Source organism: Vanessa cardui, chromosome 8 (assembly GCF_905220365.1).
Source record: "Vanessa cardui chromosome 8, ilVanCard2.1, whole genome shotgun sequence".
Taxonomy (NCBI): Eukaryota; Metazoa; Arthropoda; class Insecta; order Lepidoptera; family Nymphalidae; genus Vanessa; species Vanessa cardui.
In genome coordinates, this window is record NC_061130.1 from 1,349,623 (window position 1) to 1,373,441 (window position 23,819).

At 31.9% G+C, this 23,819-nt stretch overlaps 1 protein-coding gene across 1 annotated transcript in view; it reads right to left on the reverse strand.

Moving 5' to 3' along the window:
- The window catches only part of LOC124531984 (CUGBP Elav-like family member 4), a 703,320-nt gene that overhangs the window by 154,775 nt on the left and 524,726 nt on the right, over positions 1–23,819 (reverse strand). The window contains exon 5 of the mRNA XM_047106589.1: positions 2,746–2,871. Coding sequence (XP_046962545.1) covers positions 2,746–2,871 — 126 coding nt within the window. The remainder of the gene's footprint in view (positions 1–2,745; positions 2,872–23,819) is intronic.

Consider the following 23,819-nt stretch of genomic DNA (forward strand, 5'->3'; position numbering starts at 1 on the left):
CACGTATATTTTTGACCTCGAAGTCTTCTTTCTAGTCCTTCAAAGAAATTTAACTTGAATTATATGAAAAAAAAGTTCTGAATGCCAATGATACAATTAAAACACCATTTTGAAGCAAAACCACTTTAACTTATTAAAAACTTGTACGTATAAGTCGGAAAATTGTAATTAAACGTGGATTAAATGAAAAACTTCGACGCGAGATGACTCGTAGGCATAATAGTAAAGTAGCCTTAGAACGTTTACTTTTTTCACGACTTCAAGTGTCAAAGACTGAAAGCGAAGCTGAAATTCCACTTAATTTATAATTAAAACGTCGACAGCGATAACGTTGAGCAGCTCATAAAAATGAGTTTATCGCACCGCGGCGCCGTGCGTAATTAAAGAGAATTAACAATTTCGTCCTACATCTGTTGTACAATTGCTTTCATGTTAATAACTTTATCGTCCAATAATGACGGAGTAGGCATTTCGGGCATAAAAAGTGTAATGTACATAAAGACAGCGCCGCTTAGGCAACTAACAAACCACGCAGCGTTAGCCGAGTTTACGAGCTCAAACTCAATTAAAATCCGACGAAATTCAAGCGAGAACAAAATGAAATTAAAGTTGCGTAGCGCCGAGACGGCTGTCGCTGTGTAGCTATGACGTATTACGTGGTCGCGGCTGTTTCAATTTGAATTAGTAGTACACATTTGCGTGCTAGTCAACTTAGGTAATTGTTGGCGACAGTCGAATTTAATGTCGTTGCTTAACACGCCGCTTGAGCTTTGAATTGTTGTTGTGAATTGTTGACGCTTTTATTATTTCATAATTATGTCATTTGTATTAATAAAATGTTTTCCAAATATTATCTGAAACTATTGTATGTACATTTTATTTTAGATCTTTAATATTTGTTATCAAGTCATGCCACTAATAGTTTATCATATTTTTATTTGTTTTTTTTTTTCTCCTGATTGACATTTTTTTCACTTTATTACTATTTTTACACAGTTGTAATTAAATTCGTTATATTTGCTTCATTAATTGAATTGTTATAACTAAAATAGAATTTACCAACAATTTATAAAAATTTAGTTTCAATTGATTTTGATAAATTACGTGGACGAAATACAGACGAAACATAAGTCTACATGCCGTAGCACTCAGCTACGGCAAAGTAACCGATTGTAGCTATCGCTACGAATTGACGTAGCACATGAATTTCGTACGTTGAACACTAAAAGTATTTAAATAAAACTAATTATAACGGATGAATCGCGTATATTAATTATTTTTAAACATCCCGACGTTTAAAAATAATTAATATACGCGATTCATCCGTTATAATTAGTTTTATTTAAATGTGTAATAATCGCGAAAATTTAAGACAACTAAAAGTATTTCAAACTTAATTTAGATTTCCTGATTTATAGATTTCAATAGATATTAAATATCTATAATATTTTTTTGAGATTTTTATGCGAAATTTGGTTGACATAAGTTTCTTTATATTGATATTGATAAAAGTTACTATGTTATATATCAACGTAGAGCTGATATACAATGTGACTTGAAATTGAAATATTATTGGAATATATGTAGTTATACGTTGAAAGTGAATTGATATTCATAATACGAACTCGTAATGTAGAAGGATGAATAGTAATGACTAGGAAAGAGTAACTCTACCTAGAAATAGAGCAGACAAAATACTGAACCCAATTCAATGGCACTGAATGTCTATAATGGAATATAAAGTAACCCAACATAATCCCGCAATCTAATAAACTCGGTGGTAGGGTTTTGTAGGCAAGGATGGGTGCAACCCATTCGTCAAGTATTTTACCTCCAAGCATCGATATTTAGTATTGTTGTCTTCTGATTTGAAAGGTGACCCAGTGTTTCTACAGGCTAAAGAGGCTTAACATCTCAGTTTCCATAGATGGCACATTAACAATGTAAGTATTAAAATAATCAACGGCGCCAATGACATTGGATAGTGGTGTTATTAACCTCGACTGGGGCACATTTGGCTGACAGTAAATGACAGAAAGAATTATCTTCTTGGTTTTATATATATATATATATACTCTTATGTTCTTACAGTGTAATATTTAATAATTTTAAATATATGCGTACTGCTAGGAATAAAATGAAACCACACTTTCAAATTACGTCTCACTGATTACCAAATTCGTAATGACACGACAAATTTATATTGACCCATTTCTTTATTAGACTCGCTTTCTATTGTGTGTCAAAGTATATTCGGTTTTTAATTTTCGTGAGCTCCCATACGCGCGAGGACAATAGAAGTGCGTGGGAGAAATTTATCGTATCAACTTCTTACGTCTGATTACTTTGCGTTCGTGCGTATATTTTCTCTTTAATATGCAATTTTCCGGTGAGGGAAAACATTACACATATCTTTCATGGCGGCTTTATTATAAATTGTTTTTGACATAATGGAATAATTATTGAGGTCCTTTAATTGTTAAATTTTAACTAAAATGTAATCATTGATTGAAGTTCTGTAGTTTTATTAAATTTAAAGACAGTGATCATTTCCTTAGTTTCTTAACATGTCGATTTTCGCAAAGATTTATCGATATCAAAGAGTAACATTATTTGGGATCTCTATATGCCCGCGAACACAGATTTAACACAAAAAGGTTGAGATTATCCCTCGTTTTATCCAATGTAAGTTTAGCTATTGTATTTCTGAAAGACAATGATATTATAACGGTTATGTGGACTTACCTTTACTCGCTCCGTCTGGACCACGAAGTATCGAACACTCTTCTATAGTACCGAACGGCGTGAACAATTGGCGCACATCCTCCTCGGTTTGTTGTTTGCTGAGCATGCCAACGAACAGCTTACGATCTGCGAGGAGAATGGTGTATTAGTTGAGGTACCGTGCACACTACAGTGACACTGAGCCACACCACAAAAGCCCAGCGGTGGTGCGTGGAGCTGCGGACTTTGAATATACCGTGCTAATGTACCCCAGGAATTCGATGTGCGACGGTGACGGGTGACGGGTGCGTAGCTCGAAGTCATGGTTTCGTATACATAAATATTTCAATTGATTTATCTTTTAACATTTCAATATTGACACGAAAAAAATTTGAAAACCATATATAATATGCGACCAGCAGCAGAAGGCTATTGTATTTTATATCAGTAACAATTTATGTTCACTCAATCAATTCGATAGATTAGATTGAATATTCAAATCGTTCTATAACTTTTGGCATTATTACATATGATTTTATCGATATAATTCGAAGACAGCAAACCATGACTCCAAGACAATAATAATATAAATTTCAACAAGGCGTTGGCGGTCAAAAATATTATCGGTATAACAGTTTGCAAGAACGTGGGGCTTTAATATGACACAATACATAATTTATCTGTTATATCGACGAATATCGAAAGGGTACTCTGTAGATCAACCAACGCCCCGTATGCAGGGCCCTCACCGCCGCCCGGACACGCCACCCCGCGCTTCACCGTTATCATACACAAAACAACAGCTTCTATAAAACACATATAACACACAGGTTTAGTCAAAATGAAACAACGAACATAATTCAAATCCAGACCAACACATAATTAGCACATTACACTAAATAGTGACTCTTCAAACGCAGAGGGTTCCGTAGGGATTTAAATATGCACGGTTAAAGGGAGTGGGCAGGGGCGAACTTAGGCACGATATCATACTACGGAAACCTCGAATACTCAAGAACGCGAATGTAGATTTATATTGAAATATTATCTGAGCGTTTGTCTGTCTTAATCAAGCGCGGCACCCAATACGTTTTTCCTTAAACAACTAACTAATCTAGCGGCAGTTATCGGGCTCTTTAGCATTGGGCTTTGTACACAAATCAACGCCATTTGAATAAATCAACGACAAAATAACAATAATACACTAATTACGTTTCGAAATGAATACGAAAAATAAAATATCTCTTACAGCACGACGATTACTAAGTGCAGAGTGAGCCGTTCAATGTTCAATGTCGAATCTACGAAAGTGGAGGCGAATGCTCCTCAACAATCACATAAACAAAATTATAACGAATAAAATCGATAAACATTTACCGAGTACAGTGCTCCATTTTATTTAACAGCGAAACATAAATGTTATTATCGAAATTGAATCGAAATCCATTGTTGATTAATTCGTAAGTATAATATATTTGTTGACGTATAAATTGGAGCACTTTAATCACTTATAACAGAAACCATAGTTAGTCGTACATTTATGTACATCTATAACAAACTATGACAGTAAAACAGTCAAAATTCAAACAACAAAAAGTATATAAAATAATAAAACGGGCGTATTTCACCACAAACTTTATTTCAAGAGCTTTGACGCGAATAATTAATTTTATTAATGTCGTTTAAATTCAATCCGGTTCTGTCCATTATCATAAAAGTGTAGTCTTCAACGTAAAGCGTTAGATCATTACACAAATGACATTATTGTCCATTTATAACGACGCTAAAAAATGTCGCTTCATAATTTGATATAATCAGTTATACTCACGAAATTCATGAATATTTTTTAAACAAAACAGCACATGATTAATTGTATCAAATAGAACTCGGCTCATTTAAAGGAGCAGCGGAATTATTCGATACAAAATTTATAAAGGTGGTGAAATGGCCTTCAAAAAGAAAACAAACGAACGAGTTAGAAATCAAAATAAATTAAGCAAGGCTCCTATAGATTCGACGTGGAACTATCTCACTTCGCGCGCTATAGACAGACAGTGAACAGAACAGCCTAGGGCACGCACAAAACACGCTACCTTTATCCGCCTACGCGCGCTGTCTTCCCGCACCCCCTGTAACACAAAAACATGCTACACACGCTTACTCCACCGCTTGACTTCACCACGATGTGTATCACTTGACTTGGATTCAGTTGGAGATCATTATCATTGTTTTTTTTATTTATATTTCATATACATACTTTATAGTTATTCTGGATTTTGAAAATGGAACTTATTTTAATTTGCAGAATGATATTTTTTTTCAAATCTATGGCACACATGTTTAAAATATTATTTAAAAAAATCAGTATGACTGAATAATGTGATCTTATTCTTTTATCCTTACCTCTATATATTTAAAGTAATTCTTGTCTTGAATTGTTAAGTGTTGAATTGTTAAGTGACTATTAAGTATCGCGTAAAAGTTTTTTATTATGATAATTAACAAAATGGGTTTTGTTACAATTAATTTATTTTTGAAAGATTTTATATATGGATTTTCTAATTAATATTTATTTATTACCTACGTTGAAAAGCCTTTGTTTAAATTTATTTGTGAATAACCTTTTGAGGATGATTTATTACAAATCGTAAAGTAAGTAAAATTATTCAACGAATCAAATCAATTCATTTACAATTAAAAATAAATTGTGTTAAAAATAAAAGTGACTAAAGAAGAAATCTAAGTGAAAAAGTTAAAAAACTAAATATACTAACTTAAAGACATAAAGCTCAATACAAAAAAAAGTCTCTTCAAGGCTTTCGCGATAGACATTTAAAGTCGTAACAATGACGAAAGAGCAATTACCAAATATTAAATTTTAAGTTAAAATAATTCACAATTTATCGGGACACGCTTTGTTTCGATGAATTTTTATGTTTATTAAGGATGCTGATCCATTTGTACGGATTTGCTCGGATAAAAACTCGTAACTGGGATGATCGTTACAAATACAGCGAAACAAAAAGGATGAAATGAAAAATATGGTTTTACGGACTCGAATGATAAAGTTCGAAGCGGTTTCGAGTGGATTTTCCTTTAGATTTCAGATACAGTCGAAAGAGGAAAATAAAAATAGTATTAATTTCATGTTATATAATTATTATTTATCTTGTCTTCGTGTACATTTCTAGACATTTTATGTTAATGTTCTGATAAATTATTTGTAGCCTTTTAGCAGCACCGTCAACCATTTAAAAGAGTTACAAAAAACAATAATCAATGACAGTTATAGACGCGTAATAGGAATACATGTGTACGTAGATATGTACATACATATGTATATGTGTGTGTAAGTACATATGATGAGATTGTATTTTTGTTTATTTTTTATTTTTTTATTTGTATGAATGATGTCAGAAGTATATTAAATGTATACCAATGCCAGTAATTTATACTTTTAATACATAAGCATATCAAATAACATTAAGTGGTATATTGTTTTCTTAATCTTACCATAATATTTTAATGTGTGTATATTTAGTGCAGTTTATATATAAATATATACAAAAGAGGATATATAAAGTTGAGATACAGATTTTCCTCAACACGTGTCAGAAAATATAAATGTAACACAATCATGTACTCGGTTCTTATTTTGAATATTTGAGTTAAATTGCTAGAAACAAAATGGCGTTGATAGAAAATTCGAGAACATAATAGAATAAAACAATAAAAGTTATCAACGTACCCTCAAACACTCCTTTGGAAGACCTTTCGTTCTTATTAATATTTTAAAATGACGTACCCGTTATTGAATTTGACGTAAATAACGCTCTTAAAACTATAATTATATAGTTCTCCGCAAAGGTTAGCTGTCAATAGTGACATATAACATTTTACTCCTGACCTTAGTTGTCAATTACGTCAAGTAGACTAAACTTACTTATTCATAGTGATTGGGGTAGAATTTTATATTATACAACGTCGAAAATGATTCATAGAGTACGTTATCAGAATGTATCAGCTGTATAATCCTTAGTCATAATATATGAATACCACTAGTGAAAGGACTATTAATATCGTCGAGAATTGATGAGGTTAGCATTTTCAACACCGTTACTCTAGTTCTAACTGCATGAGTTATGTTACGGATATTTGTTAAACTGTATTATACCCAAAAAGTTTCGAGAATCCCCTTCAGGAAGTAACAAGGAACGGTCAACATGGGAGCACGTAGTCAGACGTGTTCCGAAACATTGTTTGGAAATATCAGAAACGGTGGTCATTAAATTCAGATTTATACCCAGCCGGGATATCTCTCCCGTGCGACCACGCTAATGACCGGCTAAATTGTGATAATTTCACACTCGAGTCTGCTGTAATGAAAGCGCTACTGAGACTGAGCTTGGCGCCGGCTACGTCCAGTTACACGCTGCTTATCTATTTTTAAATTGTGTTAGTTTTTTCTTAAATTATTAATTAGCTAGTCAAATTGATAAATGAGTCACCTGGATATCATTGTAAGAAATATTATCAATTCCTTAAATCGTTAATGCGACAACTACTATTGGGAAATAAAGCATTTTGAGGATTATGTCGGTATTACTAAGCATTGCTGCTTCTCTGGTAGAACATATGATGAGTCAATTAATCTACCACGACACAAAGAACTAATAATTCGTAGTCTTATGGATTATCACTATAGTAACATAATTATATATCAATATAAAAGGTAATTTTATAGCACAAAGACCTACTCTCGACTTGATCTTAGATCTTATCCGCTCACTTTGATCAGATGACCTGTACAATTTTATACGAGTTGATTTATCACGAATTTAATACATGAATTTGATTTGTTAATCATACCAATTCAAACCCACAATTCTTGGTTAATGTTTGCGTTCTAACCACTCGCTTATACTATTGTATAAGCTTCGTGTGTTCATTTAATATTGCTAAATACTACTTACTAGGTAATACTACTAATTCCTATTTATTAGGTGCTTATAAACAGATGATCAGAATATTCAGTAATAAGTACTTAGTTGATCTTCGAACTATGTTCTAATTGATTTATTTATAAGCTATTGCTTTCCTACATTCATCAAAGATTACAATTTAGAGTGCCTTTAACGTTACACATCAGTTATCTATTTATATACCTACTTAAAAGAAATTATATTTAATCTTATTTGACTATGTCAAATAATACATAGTAGCTGATACTAAATGGTAGAACATTGTTTATATCATTATAAGCATTTGTTTATTTACGATATCATATTAGAAACTACTAAAATTATCAGTGTTTCTTTACTATATTGATCATTGATTATATAAAAAAAAAACCTTTGTCTTGACTCAGTCTATTCATTAAAAAAACCGCATCAATATCCGTTGCATAGTTTTAAAAATACGTAGGGACAGAGAAAGCGACTTTGTTCTATACTATTTAGTGATTATTTGATATAGTTAAATATAGTAAATTAAATTCGATATTAGTGACATTAAATTAAGACTTAGAAATAAAACCATTCAAATACATTCGAACTCATTAGTCAACTATGAATTCGATCAAATCGGATCCTACCTGAGTTCTCTTTGGCAGGAGTCGTGTAACTTGGGCAAATCAGGGAAAGCTTAACTGTTTAACTCCACAGTAGGTTTTGGCTTAATCCCTGACGGTCTCATCCTCAATCCCCGTTCCCAAGCCGTGCAGACCTCGTCCGGTCTAATTAGACAACCATCCATTTTATAGTTACCGAATTTATATGTAGTCTATAGATGTTGAATAAGTTTTGAAGGGATTAAGCATGATAAACGTTAAATAATACGGTTTGTTAATCTGTTTTTATATTTGGTAATCTCAATGAAATAACGCGCAACTATAAACACATACTCAAAATCAAGTAGGCTTTAACAAGCACTTTTGAATCGTCATTTAACAGCTATATTAAGTGAAGCTATCACCGGTTCGGAAAGTAGATTCTACCGAGAAGAAACGGCAAGCAACTCTGTAGTTACTCCTTTTCAACATTTACATACATAAATACAGTTATGTTATTTAATTTTTTTTAATTAAATATTTCCCGTTATTCAAGTGTCATGGTAAAACACTAATGGTAAACAGAAACGCATTCGTGGCAAGCGAATCGGGATAAAACTGGTTCTCTAGGGGAACATGGCTTTGTGGGTTTTTTACTAAAATCTCTGCGTTGGTTGTCCTCGACAAGGATCGGAGGGGCTGAGGGGTCGTTTTCACGTACGCATCCACTGACCCTTCCGTACCGTGCTCCGCTTGTAGATTGACGGAGCCTTTCCTCTGGGGAGAGAGTGACTTCAACCCTCTCTATCGCACTTCACTACACAACAGGGCTCAATATAACTGATATTATCGTTTTTATCATACTAATTTTGGAAGATAATCAGAAAACAACTTCATATCGATAGATCACCCAAGCGATTATATATGAGATCTTATTATTGTTACTATATCGTCATTTTAATTACATATTATAAAAAAAGTCACTTACCGCTGCTTGTCCATGTATGCTTAGATCTATAAATTACGCAACCGATTTTGATGCGGGTTTTTTAATTGATAGAGTGGTTCGAGAGGAAAGTTTTTGTATATAATACACGGATAACATATTAAAAACACTGCTAATTTTAGAAGTTTCTAATGTGATATCGTAAATAAACAAATTATGTAGTATATTTAGTACGAGAATTGCACCCGTGCGAAGCCGGGTCGGGTCGTCAGTTCAGTATAAATAGTGAATAATATTTAAAAAGGTATTAGCGTGAGTAAAAATAAGAATTCTCGCCCAAATATCATAAGCAAGTTACAACTTGAGCACATCAATCATCATGACTTTTTGCAAATGGATTTTCAACGCACCACCTGATTGAATGAAGTAGGTAACGCGGTACCTTCCCTGGAGCCCTTCGATCAATCAAAACAACATATTGTTTGGCTGCATGGATAACACAGCATCAGTTCTAACGTAAATTTATGAGGGTACATGATATTATTGATGAATTTCAAGCAACATTAGCAAGATTTGTCGATTTCGCAAAAATTTTTTTAGAGGGATTTTCGCATTTCAGACAGACACGAATTGGATCATAAAGCTACGGCTTATGTAATATTCTTAAGGTTAATAGCTATGTTTGTACGATAAAATATATTATAACCTAATTATATTCATATATGTTGCGTAAATATTAATAATAAAAATAGAGTAATCTCATATCTAGTTTTATTGGAAATATTGTCATCCTACAAATATTTTCCTGAATGTATTTTTAATAAGTGTTGTGTTACAGCCTATAAATTTGCCATAGCTGGGCTAATATCTCCTCTTCCTTTTAATACATGTGGCATTTCATTGAAATTAGACACATGCAGGTTTTCATGGCATGACATGAAGTATAAGGTACGAATTAAGAACATGAAAATTCTGCGGTTTATCCCTGGGATTGGAACCGCAATCATCAATTAAGATGCACGCGTTGTTACCGCTGTGTCTTAGCTTAAAAACATTACGTAAGACATACATATATACATGAAAGTATATTAGTTTGAAAGAACTAATACGTTGTTATGATTTTACATTTTTTATTTCAACTGACTATACTTTTAATTTATTCGCTTTTTTGAAGTGATTAAAGTAATATTCTTTTCATTTCTATTAAGCTAGCTTAAAAGCTATTCAAGTCATGTCATTCCACATAAATTCACTTGAAATTGCTTCCATGTAGCTTCAGACTGCTGGAGCGAAAATTTCAATGTTCAGTTGATTCTATTAATTAACGATGCCGTGCTCGCCCCATCGCGCCAACTTTGAATAGCCAATTACATTGATAATTGGAGGTCGCGCAGGTGTCTTGAGGACAAAGACGGATGGGTTCGTGGTTTAAGTGACGAGATCGCTTCGGAACACATATTGTTGCTTTTATAAAGGCTAAATAGTTTTGGTATTCGAGAGGATTCTTATAAGCACTTTTGCCAATTGTGTTCAGGCAGGTTTTTAATGCTTGTTTTCTGTTTTATTCCATTATTCCCATCAATGCAGTACCAACCGTGGGAGCTTGTGTTCTGTTATGTTCTAAGTCGTTGCTGATATTCTAGTACACTCATCTTGAAATCCAAAATACAACAATACTAAGCAATGTACTCAGACGGACTTATACAAAGCCCTATCAAGATGTAAAGATACGGTATTTTCAAAAATATTTTTAACATAAGTTTTAGATGTTTATTTTAGTGCTAACGAGTTGAGATGAGTCGGCTATTATTCTATAACTTTTGTAATTATTCTTTATATATAATAAACTTATAAAACGAAGCTCGCTACCGCGTGTAACTTGCGACGTGTTTGCGAGATCTGTGTTTAGTTATGTTTTGTACAGTATACAGTATGTAATGTTTACTACCATCGGTATCACAATGAAGTTATTACGGCCGACGTAACAAGGGTCGCAAAATTGTTTGTTGAGATATCTATATTAACCTGCGTCAGAGTAAGGATAGGTACAGTCACGTGCCGTTGAATTTCAAAGCAATGGAGCGAGTGTTATGAGTTCGCTTCATCAGTTTTGACATTTAACAAGAATTAATAATATAATTTAATAGTTCAAAATCTATCAGCTCAACTACACATGTACAATAAACAACTCTGTAAATACATATAATTCAATAATAAGATAGGATTATATTATAATAAAAATCGAATTTAATTAAAATTTTCATCATATACCAAAACTCGTGGACAGTTTAAATTACTATTCCTGCATCGGCTTCAATATACAGCGTTTAATTAATGCCAGCGAATTAATCCGGAGCGGGTGCGTTTTCAGAGCTTGTCATTGTCAGCGTTCGTTAGACGTGGCCTGTCGGTTGCACGGGCCGCTGCAGCCTCAGGGTGTTGCCATGCAGCTTTGGGGAGCGGAGACGTGTTGCAACATCAAATATTTGGCGAGTAAGGTTGGACACTCAAAATTGAGATTGCATCAGAAAGTTTCGCACCTTTAGTAATTCTATATACAAAAACGTATTGGTTTATCCGTTTCGAACGAATATATTTATTTATCATTAAATGTAGTATTATACTGTTTTTTTTTTTTCATATAAATAAGATTTTTGTAAAAAGTTTTTAATTCAATATATAAATGAATAGGACTTCAGCCACTTTTAATAATGTATTTATACTATTACCTTCACATTCTTAAATGTTTATCATAAGGCTGTTTGTAATTGTTATATTAATTCTATTAGTATTTTCTATCTAATCAACGGTTCAAGACAATCTGTTACTACATTGTATTACTATAATGTATCTTAAAGCGAGGACAATTTAGGGACATATTCATACTATAGTTGTTGGCGTATTAAACATTTAAATTTGGAGGTAAATATTGAGATTCTGAAATTGAAACAAAGTTTTGAATAAAGAACATAAATAAAATAGTATTAAAGATGTTGTTCTACTAGTATGTTTTCTTTTTGTAGCGAGCCTCGTGTCATCGGCCAGTTATTTTATTATCCATATCAGACAAAGGTAATTTCTTGTACATTATTCTGAGTTTAAGTAATTTATTTTGACAACCAGTGGTAGATATTTGACAGGCAATAAGATACTTCTAAATTAAATGTAGACGATGGTAAACTATATTTAATTAAAGATATTTCCAAAACTTGCTTATAAGTAATATTCGGTATTATATTAAGTTTGAAAGAGTGTTCTATTTAACTTTTGTTTAATGAGAAAATATCTCCACAAATTCGGGTATCTATTACATTAAGATTTAATGAATGGTTATAATCGTGTACTATCCAGCGATCATCCTCTTACGATAATGAGAGAAAGTGAAATGATGGGGTCGAGTTAGGCAACTAATTTTCCAAGTAATTTTACATTTACCCACATAAAAGTGCTGACATTTTTGCTAATGCGATTTCCATCGTTAAGCGGTTATCTGATTAGTGGACCCAAAATTGTGGTCAGGGTAAAGTGAGAGGAGGATAGACATTAAAACGGTGTTAGCCGAGTCGTTAGGCCTAATAAATGTACCAGAAGATAACAGGAACAATATGGACGAAATTTAGGGCACCTATATTTGATACTTAAAAGTATTGTTACGTACTTCTTCATTCGTAATCATTGTTCTTTATTTGAGACGTTAGTGTTATGAATCTACCATCATTTAGGATATAGATTCAGCAAAAAACTCAGTAGGTTTTTTTCATATCTCATTTGAAATATATAAGTTATTTCAATAAAACATAATTCAGGTTATATAGCATGTACTGGATGAAAATCAATAAGTAGCTCCAATATGTCTTTGATAATGAATACAAGTAACAACAAAAAGTAATATATTTTATATTAACAGAATGCCGTTAATTACGTCAAAGGCACACAGATTATACGAAATTAATTTTCGTCGTTTTGTATAACATGTCAAAACTTGTTAAAACACGCTACTCATCTGTTAAAAGTCTGGCCGCATTGTCAATCAAATCAATCGTGTACGCCATTTTGACGTAACATTAAACACGTAGAAGCTAAAAATAGGGTAGATACAAATTTATTACCTTTAGGATAGTCCGTCGTTGTATTTTTTGTGACACTGACAGCTAATAAATTGTCAGACTCGTGTTATAAAACTTTATTATTATTCTTTTGTGATAGTAAGTTTAACTAATTATTTTCTTATAGTTAGTTTAATTATCCATACTAATATTATAAACGCTCTCTGTCTGTTTCGCTTTCATGCCAAAAGTACTGGATCGATTAATATGAAATTCAGTACACAAATAGAAAGGAAATAGGCTTCTTTTTTGGGAAACAAATAGGTACCTCTTTGTATAGAGTCGAGATGGCCCAGTGGTTAGAACGCGTGCATCTTAATCGATGATTGCGGGTTCAAACCCAGGCAAACACCGCTGTTTCATGTGCTTAATTTGTTTTTATAATTCATCTCGTGCTCTGCGGTGAAGGAAAACATCGTGAGGAAACCTGCATGTGACAAATTTCATAGAAATTCTGCCACATGTGTATTCCACCAATCCGCATTGGAACAGCGTGGTGGAATATGTTCCAAACCTTCTCCTCAAAGGGAGAGGCGGCCTTTAGCCCAGCAGTGGGAATTTACAGGCTGATGTTGTTGTCTTTTGTATATCAATCATCAATGTAATATCTAGCGCGGGTAACAGCTAGTTTCTAAAAATATTCATATAATGAAAGGCGTATTTGACCAAGGAACACTACAACACCTATATAAGCCGATTATTAGTATTCAAATAAGATTGCACAGATTAAATTGTGGTTCTCGTAACTCAGTTCTCATGATGCGGATAAGAAAAATAAGTCAAACCAGCTTCCCGCAATACAACAGTGGTTTGAAAACTGTATATATTTTTTGTTATCGCTGTAGTAGTTGTGACAATCGTGCACTATTTTAATGAATAATGTCTCTGCTGTCGCAACTTAAAATTTAAAGTGACGTTTCTAAGATGACATTTGAAATATTTGTATCCCTAGTTTCAGTTTCCACTTACAAACACAGTGGAAAAGCTTGAATATATTTCAATAATATAAAGAAAATAAAAAAGTCTATAATTATAACGATATGTTTGTTTGAAGCAGACTCATTTTAATTTCAAATTATTTAATTTTTATTGTAGTGTATTATTTTCTTCATATACGATTGATAATGTATGTTTTGATCACTGCCCATAGTCAGTGGCGCTGTTAGAAAAATGAATCGTTCATTATTTGGTCTTTGTTCTGATGAAGTTTTGTCCATTAGTCTGTTGTACTACCTCACTCACTATTTAACACTAAAAACCGATATAAAATGACAGTTTAGAGGTAGAATATAAAATAATATAGACTATAAAGTATCGTATATTTTTGTCCTAAATTTAGTAGATTTAAACACAGTAACCCTAGTTAAAATGCCACGTGAGCCACACTGTATCGTGGCTTCATTTAACAGACATAATTAATGATGTAGCGGTTGTATACAATTCTGAAAAGGTCGATTTCAAAATCAATCATTAAATATATTGTTAAACTAAAAATAATTCGTATTAACTCATTTTTTAAAGAGCATGGTTCGCGGGCTTTTTATTTTTAAATAAATAATGATATAGAAATCAATATTACGATCAATATTGATTTCCGATAATAATGATTTTTTTTTTATGAAATATGTTGGCGGACGAGCATATGGGTCACCTGATGGTAAGTGGTCACCATCATCCATAGACAATGACGCTGTAAGAAATATTAACTACTCCTTACATCGTCAATGCGTCACCAACCTTGGGTACTAAGATGTGATGTCCCTTGTGCCTGTAGTTACTGGCTCACTCACTCTTCAAACCGGAACACAACAATACTTAGTACTGTTATTTGGCGGTAGAATATCTGATGAATGGGTGGTACCTACCCAGGCGGGCTTGCACAAAGCCCTTCAACCAAGTGCTAAATAATAAATAAATAATGCTTTACCAAATCCTTATTATTAATATATAAATATGTACAAGAATTATCGTCATCGTTTTAGAAAAAATATGACATGTAAAGAATAAAGATTTTGTTTCTTCTCAATACAATCAACATTCTGAAGGTAATTTAGTTTCAATATTAATTATGAGAATTTATTTCACTACAGAATTTTTTTTATAATTTATTTTTATGTAGGTTTGTATTCATAATATATAAGGCTACGGTATAAGTTTTATATAAATATAAATATATCATTATCTAAAATTTATTTCAATTAAAATTTAATATATAATCATATTATGAGCTCCAAATTGACTAACGTTCTTAATTAACGAATATACTAATTGCGAGCTAATTAAAAAAATAATAAGCCTGATATACAACGAAAAGCAAAATTTCAACAAAGTTATTTAAAAATTTAGTCAAAGGGAATCACGCTAGCCGTGATCTGTCTTTTTATGTATGTGTGTGTTTTGTCAGGAATTAAGAATAATATATATATATAAGAATATAGAAAATTTCTATAAATATTATAAATGCAAATGTAACTTTACATGTCTGTCTATCTGTTTGTTTGTTACACTTTCACTCCTGTACCGCTGAAGTGATTTTCATGAAATTTTATGTTAAAAATTATCTTTTGTTTTGACCCTCAAGAAAGAACTAAGGAAATTTTTTTATAACCAAAAATTACAAGAAAATAATTTGAAAATAGAATACTTATTTCATTTTCGAATTTATCAGAAACAGTTAAACAAATAACGCCCTAATCGCAAAGGACAGTTAATTTAATCCAAAACCGTAATAAACATGGTGATAAGAAATTTACTCGCCAAATTCCAATCTCGTAGAATCGAAACAGCGGTATTTAAATAAACAGAACGAACTAGAAGGAACAAAAATTAATTATTACGTCTCTTTGTCTCCAACGAGGCTCAAACTTTTAATTGTTTACAATAAAAACTTTTGTTATCATATAGGGTCACGGTTTTTCCTGTTACGTTTAGCGCATTCGTTTTACAAACAATGTGAATTTAATTTACTTTTTTTTTTAATGTGATTTATTACTGCTTATATAAGCCCGTGGTTAGAAAACACGAATCGGAATTGATGGTAGCGGATTCAAATAGACTGTTGATTTTTGTGAGCTCAATGCTTTATGATGCAGACATTTTTAACTTTGCCATTTCGTTTCAAATCGTTTATAAAAAGACATTGGTAACAAAGGCATATTATTCGATACAAGATTTTGTAGATGATACAAAAGCGTGGAATTAATACCCGTTGATTTGCAGGCAGGATATATTAATTTAAATAATTGTATTAACTAACATGACTTTGTATTTTTTAAATGTTGAAAAAGAGTAACTACTGAGTTTCTTGCCGGTTCTTCTCGGTAGAATCTACTTTCCGAAACGGTGGTAGCTTCACTTAATTGTTATATGACGATTCAAAAGTGCTTGTAAAGGCCCACTTGAATAAAGTTTGTTTTGATTTTGATTTTGTGTGTAAATTAGTTATTATTATTTAGTTAAATTATATAAATTATTCGAATGTTTACATATAACATATTAAATGTTTATTCCAGCATACAACAAAATCCAACATCATATTCCCGTTAAACCGAAAACAAAATTCCATTTAAAAAAAACAATAATCTTGCAAATTTTCATTTTCCAGTTTTCGGAAATAATTACATTTTTACTATTATAACGGAAAATGGATTCGCCACCGAGCATAGTTGATGCTTTCTTAATTAAAATTTTCCTCGAAGTAAACCTCTGAACAATTACAGGGAACAAATAAAGTGATTAAACTTTAAAACAGGATGTTGATAGGAATCGGACGGTAGTCATTTAACAATCAATGAAGCGATCTAATCGGTACGGGGTTCGATCACGGCTGGAACGCACACTCGGGTTTACTGAAGATTTCATTATTAATTTAATAGCAGCTGTAACGATGCCTTTATATATTCTTGGTGTATTTGATGAAGGCTAAAGTAATCGACGGTTCAAAAGGCGAATGCAAATTTAAGACCAATATTAAAAAAGGAATAAGATTCTTGCGATGATTAGATTCTAGAAGCAATAGTATAAGGGTAGGGCTACAATGTTGCAATTTCAACAATTACGGACCAATTTTTAAAACAATATATTTTGTAAACAATTACCATACAAAAATACTATAAATAGGAAGTCATAAATATTCTATGTAATTTATTTATATAAAACTAGCGACCCGCCTCGATTTCGCACGGGTGAAATACTGATATTAAATATAGGTACTACAGATTTTTTTTTATTTACGACATAAAATTAGCAACATCTATAAATTATCAGTGTTTCTTTTCTAAATGGTGCATATATTATATACTAACTTATATTATAACTTCCTCTCGAATCACTCTATCCATTGAAAAAAAAAACCGCACCAAAATCCGTTGCGAAAATATAAAGATCTAAGCATACATAGGGACAGACAGCGGTCCGTAATATTACAATATAAATGTAGCGGTACTTAGGCACTAATGTGTGTTCCTATCCAATAATATTTGCATATTTTAGTCTGATTTCATGGCTTAATTATGACTATATCTTAAGAAAATGTGATATAACAAATATAACAACCTGTGAATATCCCACATCTGGTCTTAAGATTCTCTTGATGGTGCGTCAAAGGATGTTATCATGACGTTTATAATCAAAATCGAGCACGAAATGATTTATATACATTAATTAATCTCAGTTCTTTTGGTTCGAAGCTGTGGTTTACGGTTATGCTTGTTATTCACTGGTTACCTCTAGCTTGACATAAAAATCTGTAAATGGGGACCCGTTAGAGTTTGTTGTAGTCGTTGTCTACTGGTTTTATAACTTAAGAGGTTGACAAAACGTATTACAAACTTTACACGACCATTATTAGTAACTAAATGGAAATTAAAGATACGGGAGGATCAATTAAGAATGACACAAATTAACAAGATAAGCATTTTTTACTTATGATATACTTCGAATAGTTTAGCCACTATGTTCCTAATGAACTTGATATGAGTATCGAAATGTCAAATATTATTCAGTCTTGTTATTTATTAACAATGGTCGAAGTTGTCGGCTATTCTGAAAACCAATCGAATTATTGTTTTAAAGTTGAATTTTACTTTCAGATTTTTCCGTGAAATGGTAATGGCATTATTAATAAAATACCGTAGCGGACTTTCGAAAAGTTTTTGAGTTAAATGTCTATAAATATATATACCAACAGCCTATCAAGTTCTTTAATAGGTACATAGTGTGCCTAAGTTCAGATACCGAAATTATATATTTTATAAAGCTAAGAACGCATTAATGAGAACTATATATTCTTTGTATATGTTTCTACTTTACAATTTATTTAATAACTTCATTTCATAGAAATTCTGCCATATGCATATTCCACCAACCAGCATTGGAACAGCGTGGTGGAATATGTTACAAACCTTCTCCTCAATGGGAGAGGAGACCTTTAGCCCAGCAGTGGGAATTTACAGGCTGTTGTTGTTGTAACAACTAACCGCTGGGCCATCTCCGCAGCTACAGCAGTTAAATACCGTTAAGACTCTATGCTATTTAAAGAAAAGAAAGTGCTTGTAAACCCTACAACAAAGGCGAATTAACACTTGATGAGATGGGATTATTATTACAACAAACGAAATAAAATCTGTTCAAAGTATAATTAATTCAAGCACGCCCTCGAAATCATTTTGAATCCTTATTTTATAATAAAATATTAATTTAATTGTAAGGCTTCTAGTTGAGATCGAAATTCATTTCCTTGAATTAAATTAGAAAAGTATTATAATTAAATGCAAATAACTTAATCTTCCTTGAAAATCAATAAAATATAATCAAACACAATTTTATATTATGTAGAGGATTCACTTTATATTACACATAGAAAATTTATACATATCCGTATAAACAATATACGAACTAGCCATAGAAAGTTTTAAGAAAGTTTGAAACAAGCGAGGTTTAATATATTTGACGATATAAGATTTATGCTTCGAATATCTGATGCCTTACAAAGTCTTAAAACTTGATCTGCCCGACATTACGTTATTAAAGTCTTCGTCAGTCTTCAGCTTACAACCTTGTGACGTCACGAGGCATAACACTCTGGATTTATCGACGCCATTAACATGGAAATAATAATTTTATACTTTATCGTCTATAAAACCGTTTGATATCTGCCAGTTTGATAAATAATTCAATTTCGACCGATATTCAGTATTATTGCTTCTGGGACATACGCTATTGAAATATTTTAGAACATTCGATATCTTGGAAGTTATTGTGAGGAAACCTGTATGATCTGATAAAATTCTGCCAAAATTCTTAATTAAATAATACAGAGGAATAAATGAATCAATAAATATTGGACAACATCACATACATCACTCTGATTCCAATGTAATGAATTTTCTACATCGACTCGGTATTGAACCCGGGACTTAAGAGTGGCATACTCATAAAAACCGGTGTACACACTACTCGACCAGGGACGTTTTAAATTACAAAAAAGAATGAACTTTAAACCGTCTCATGAAGAAAGACATCATTTGATCAGCACTCGATTATTTACCGGCCGTTTGCTTTGTGACTACTCGATAATGTCGGGATGTAAAATTAATGAAATATTAAGTTTCAATGATTAAATAGAGACTGGTTTAATTCTATTACGAATGGGATTAAATATCAAACGTTAACTATAATTAATAGCTTCATTTTAACCAGCATACCTGGCCCCTTTGTTCATTTAACTATTGATTTGCGTACAAACACATATTTGACATTTTAACAACAACCACATATTAGGCGTTGAAAATTATATATATAACGATATTTGATTCGGATATATAATGAACGAATAAAGTTCCGACAATATTTTATTCATTTGATACGTTACATGATATAAACGTCTATAAATCGTAGCGTAACGCTCGAGAAATCATTCTGACAAATATCTCGGTAACAACATAACAATAATTTTCCAATAAACACTTCCCGCAAATAAATGAACCATTTCCTTAAACGACATTACACGCTGAGGCGCAAAAAGTCCTGGGAACAAGAACATTACACAAAGACGTAAACTTGTAAAAACGCTCGACATCCGTGAGTTGCAGAAATAACTCAGACGAACGGAGGATTTGAGTTTCGTGAGACCACACCATCAGCGGCGCTGGTAGCTATAATTTATTAACTCTTCATAAGTGCTAAAGTGTGTACATTCATAAGTCCAGCGGAACGTGTGTTGGCTTGGCATATAAATAATTCAGTGTATCAGGGTGCCGAGAACGCTCCCTCTTGAGTATTCGATTGTACGTCTTTTACTTGCGCGGGAAATAAAGTTAATAATAATGGCGGACGGGGAATTGCTCAGTATCATTTCGACTGTCTATTCGGTTGTAACATAAAATAACATACACTTTGCTCCGACCATAAAGTTGAATATAATTTTGTGTCATGGGAATTGAGAACGTGTACAATCTTTAAAAGAAACGAAGAGAAGTATTTTTATTTTGTGTAACGATTTATTATATTTCACAAAATATAACTTCTTTACGAATAGTTACGAAGTCAATAACAAATTTATATTTACATTTTATAGAACCGCATCGTATTAAGCTTAGAACAGATGCCGCTCGATATATTTTACCAAACTTTCCGATCTTTTGACGACAAAAATAAAACAGGCACCTCATTTCCTTTCTAATTAACAAAGTCTCGTAATTTCGCTGTTAAAATTTAATAGCGATAGATGAATAATAAATAAAAGGACAGGTTTAGTCGATACTCGTTCGATTTATGCTCATTAGTAGGTAATTAAAGACAAATAATTAATTTGAGAGTTTCTTTGTTATCGTCGTTACAAAAAATTAAGGTGTATTAAAAACTCATGGAAATATCTCGACTAAGCAGAATTGAGAAGCTGACGCAATTGAATTACAGACGTATCCCCACTAAGCTATTTACGAGTGGATAATAAGCGTACCAGTTGGGACTAGCGAATAAAATTATAATTGGGACATAATATGTGGAACATGGGATTACAGAATTACGATGGCAATGCATTGCTTTTTCACAAACCCTTTTCGGATACAACCCAAATTATCGGGCCCCTGAAATATGTATTATTACCTACTAAAATTCGACCTTTACAACATTCGACGGAGTAAGCAAAGTATTTTCAAGGATATAAATATTCAAATTATATTATTGAATTTTTATATCATGGAAACCGATATTTCTATTCAATCAAAGTTTTTGCTTTCTTAAACTACAGATCGTTCGACTAATGTTGTTTTGAACTAAAGCATAAGTTTCGTAAATCATAAAACATATATTTTTAAAATAAAGTATTAAATAAGTAGTGTTTGTTTTTCCATGGAATCAATGTAAATAGTACAGATATCCGTAATACATTCCAAATCAAGGAAACAAAATTCCTCAAACAAACAAGGCTAGAAAGAGTACGTGCATTAACTTTGTTGAGCGTACGGTTCCAAATCCAGGACTATGACAAAAGGTCCCTGTCCCCTGGGAATACTGAGAAATGCATTGTTGGAAAACAAACGAGTCGCTGGTACTATCCCATCCCAAACTTTTATATTTGAAGTTCGGACTCAGTTTCGACAGGGTTATTTTGTCGCGCTGGCCACCTCCAAGTTTTCCGCAGAAGCGTCAACACTCGGTGTCACTTTTCCTTTAGAAGTTACTTTAAAATATTTACGACTGAAACTTTAGCAGTATAAGAAAATTTCGACGAGTGGAGTCCTACGGCAAATTTATAGTTTTCTGATAGAGAGAACAAGGAACTTTCGTATAAGAGATAACATATCTTTCTCCTCTGTCATTTTGTGATTTATTTGTATTCGAAATTATTTCAGATGTTTCGAGAGGCCGACGTTTTCTTGTTTTGTTCTATCTTTATTCTTTTATTCAATGTTAGTTACGCTTGCATTATATATTCTATATTTTGGTCCATAATATTTTGTAATGGCATCTTCATTTATATTACTTTTCTTTTATATTCAATTACTGCCTGTAGTAAGACTTGATATGGGCTCACATGTGGTAGCACTAATTTCAATATTGAGTGGACATCTTAAATTTATATTTTAGTACATCGAATGTCTCGAAAAGTTCTTATATTTCTAACACTGCTAGTGTTAGCACTAAGGTACACTGTACACCATCTGTTAGTCCACTTTTTCGTCTGCTTTCGTAATATAAACTTCGAAGCTGAACGCACAACTATTGTTTTGTATATCGAAAATATTTTACGATACATCTTTGACGAAATAAATATTTTACGATAGCATTTTATTTTCGGAATAAATTATTTAAGTTAAACGTACCTAGTTACGAATTTCATAATGATATTCAATTTGGTTCAAGCTTTGCATATCTTTGATAAAATTAAATATAACTTTAGAGAGTTCGCCTATTGAATAATCAATCGATTATGAATTTTGATAAAATATTTCGTAATTAAATCTGAGTTCATTATAATGATCATTTAAAATTTAAGGCTTTTTATTACTTTTAAATTATTTATATTAAGATTGTTCAGTTCAATTTTTTTTTTTGACTTTTTAGCGTCCTATTTAAAAGGCAATTCTCACGCAAGAAGGTTGTACTTAATGACATATACTGATTTGAACATACTTTTTTTGTAATAATTAAGAAGTAATAAGACTAAAATTTAAATTAAGAATACATTTCTTTTTATTCTTATGTTATTTGATAACGCAATACAGATAATTGTATTTGGCATGTATCTTGTTATGTCACGACGATCTTATATGACGTTAGCAGGCAATAGGCGTATCAGGGACTGTCAACGCTTAACCACAACATCCCATTGAGATGGAACACATATAAACATATATGTATATGTATATATGAAGATTATTAGTATATGGTCAATCTGACGGAAATCTAACTACGTAGGTATAATTAGGTTGTGATATTAGTAACGTTATTTATATTAGAGATAAAATTCGTGTTATCAAATGTACTAAGATGATATGGAACTTTTATTATCTCTAAGAGAATTTTGTGACTTATTTTTAATATTAATATCAACGTAACCTATTATTATTATACACACTGGTGCTACTATTAAATGTGTTATGACTAACATATTCTTTATTAAAAATTGTTTATGATTTAGACAAATAAAAATGTGTAAATATTTATATTTTTTAATTATAAATGTACCTCATAAATGTATTAAAAATAACAAGTTATTCTTGCAATTTTTAAGTTAGTAAGGTGTGTTTTGTACTATTTTATTTTAGTTTTTGGAATTAGTTAAAGTTTAATAAATAAACAGTTTTAATCTCAGAACATTATAGTGACAGAAATGCAGAAATATATTATATAATAGTGATAGTAAATGAAATTGGAAGCACGATTTGGCAAGTAGAGTCCGATAGGCAAATGGTTCAAAACGACATTTTCCTAGTCATCTAGATTGAAGATTATCGTCTTCATTTTAAATCATCAAATCTTTACAAACAGA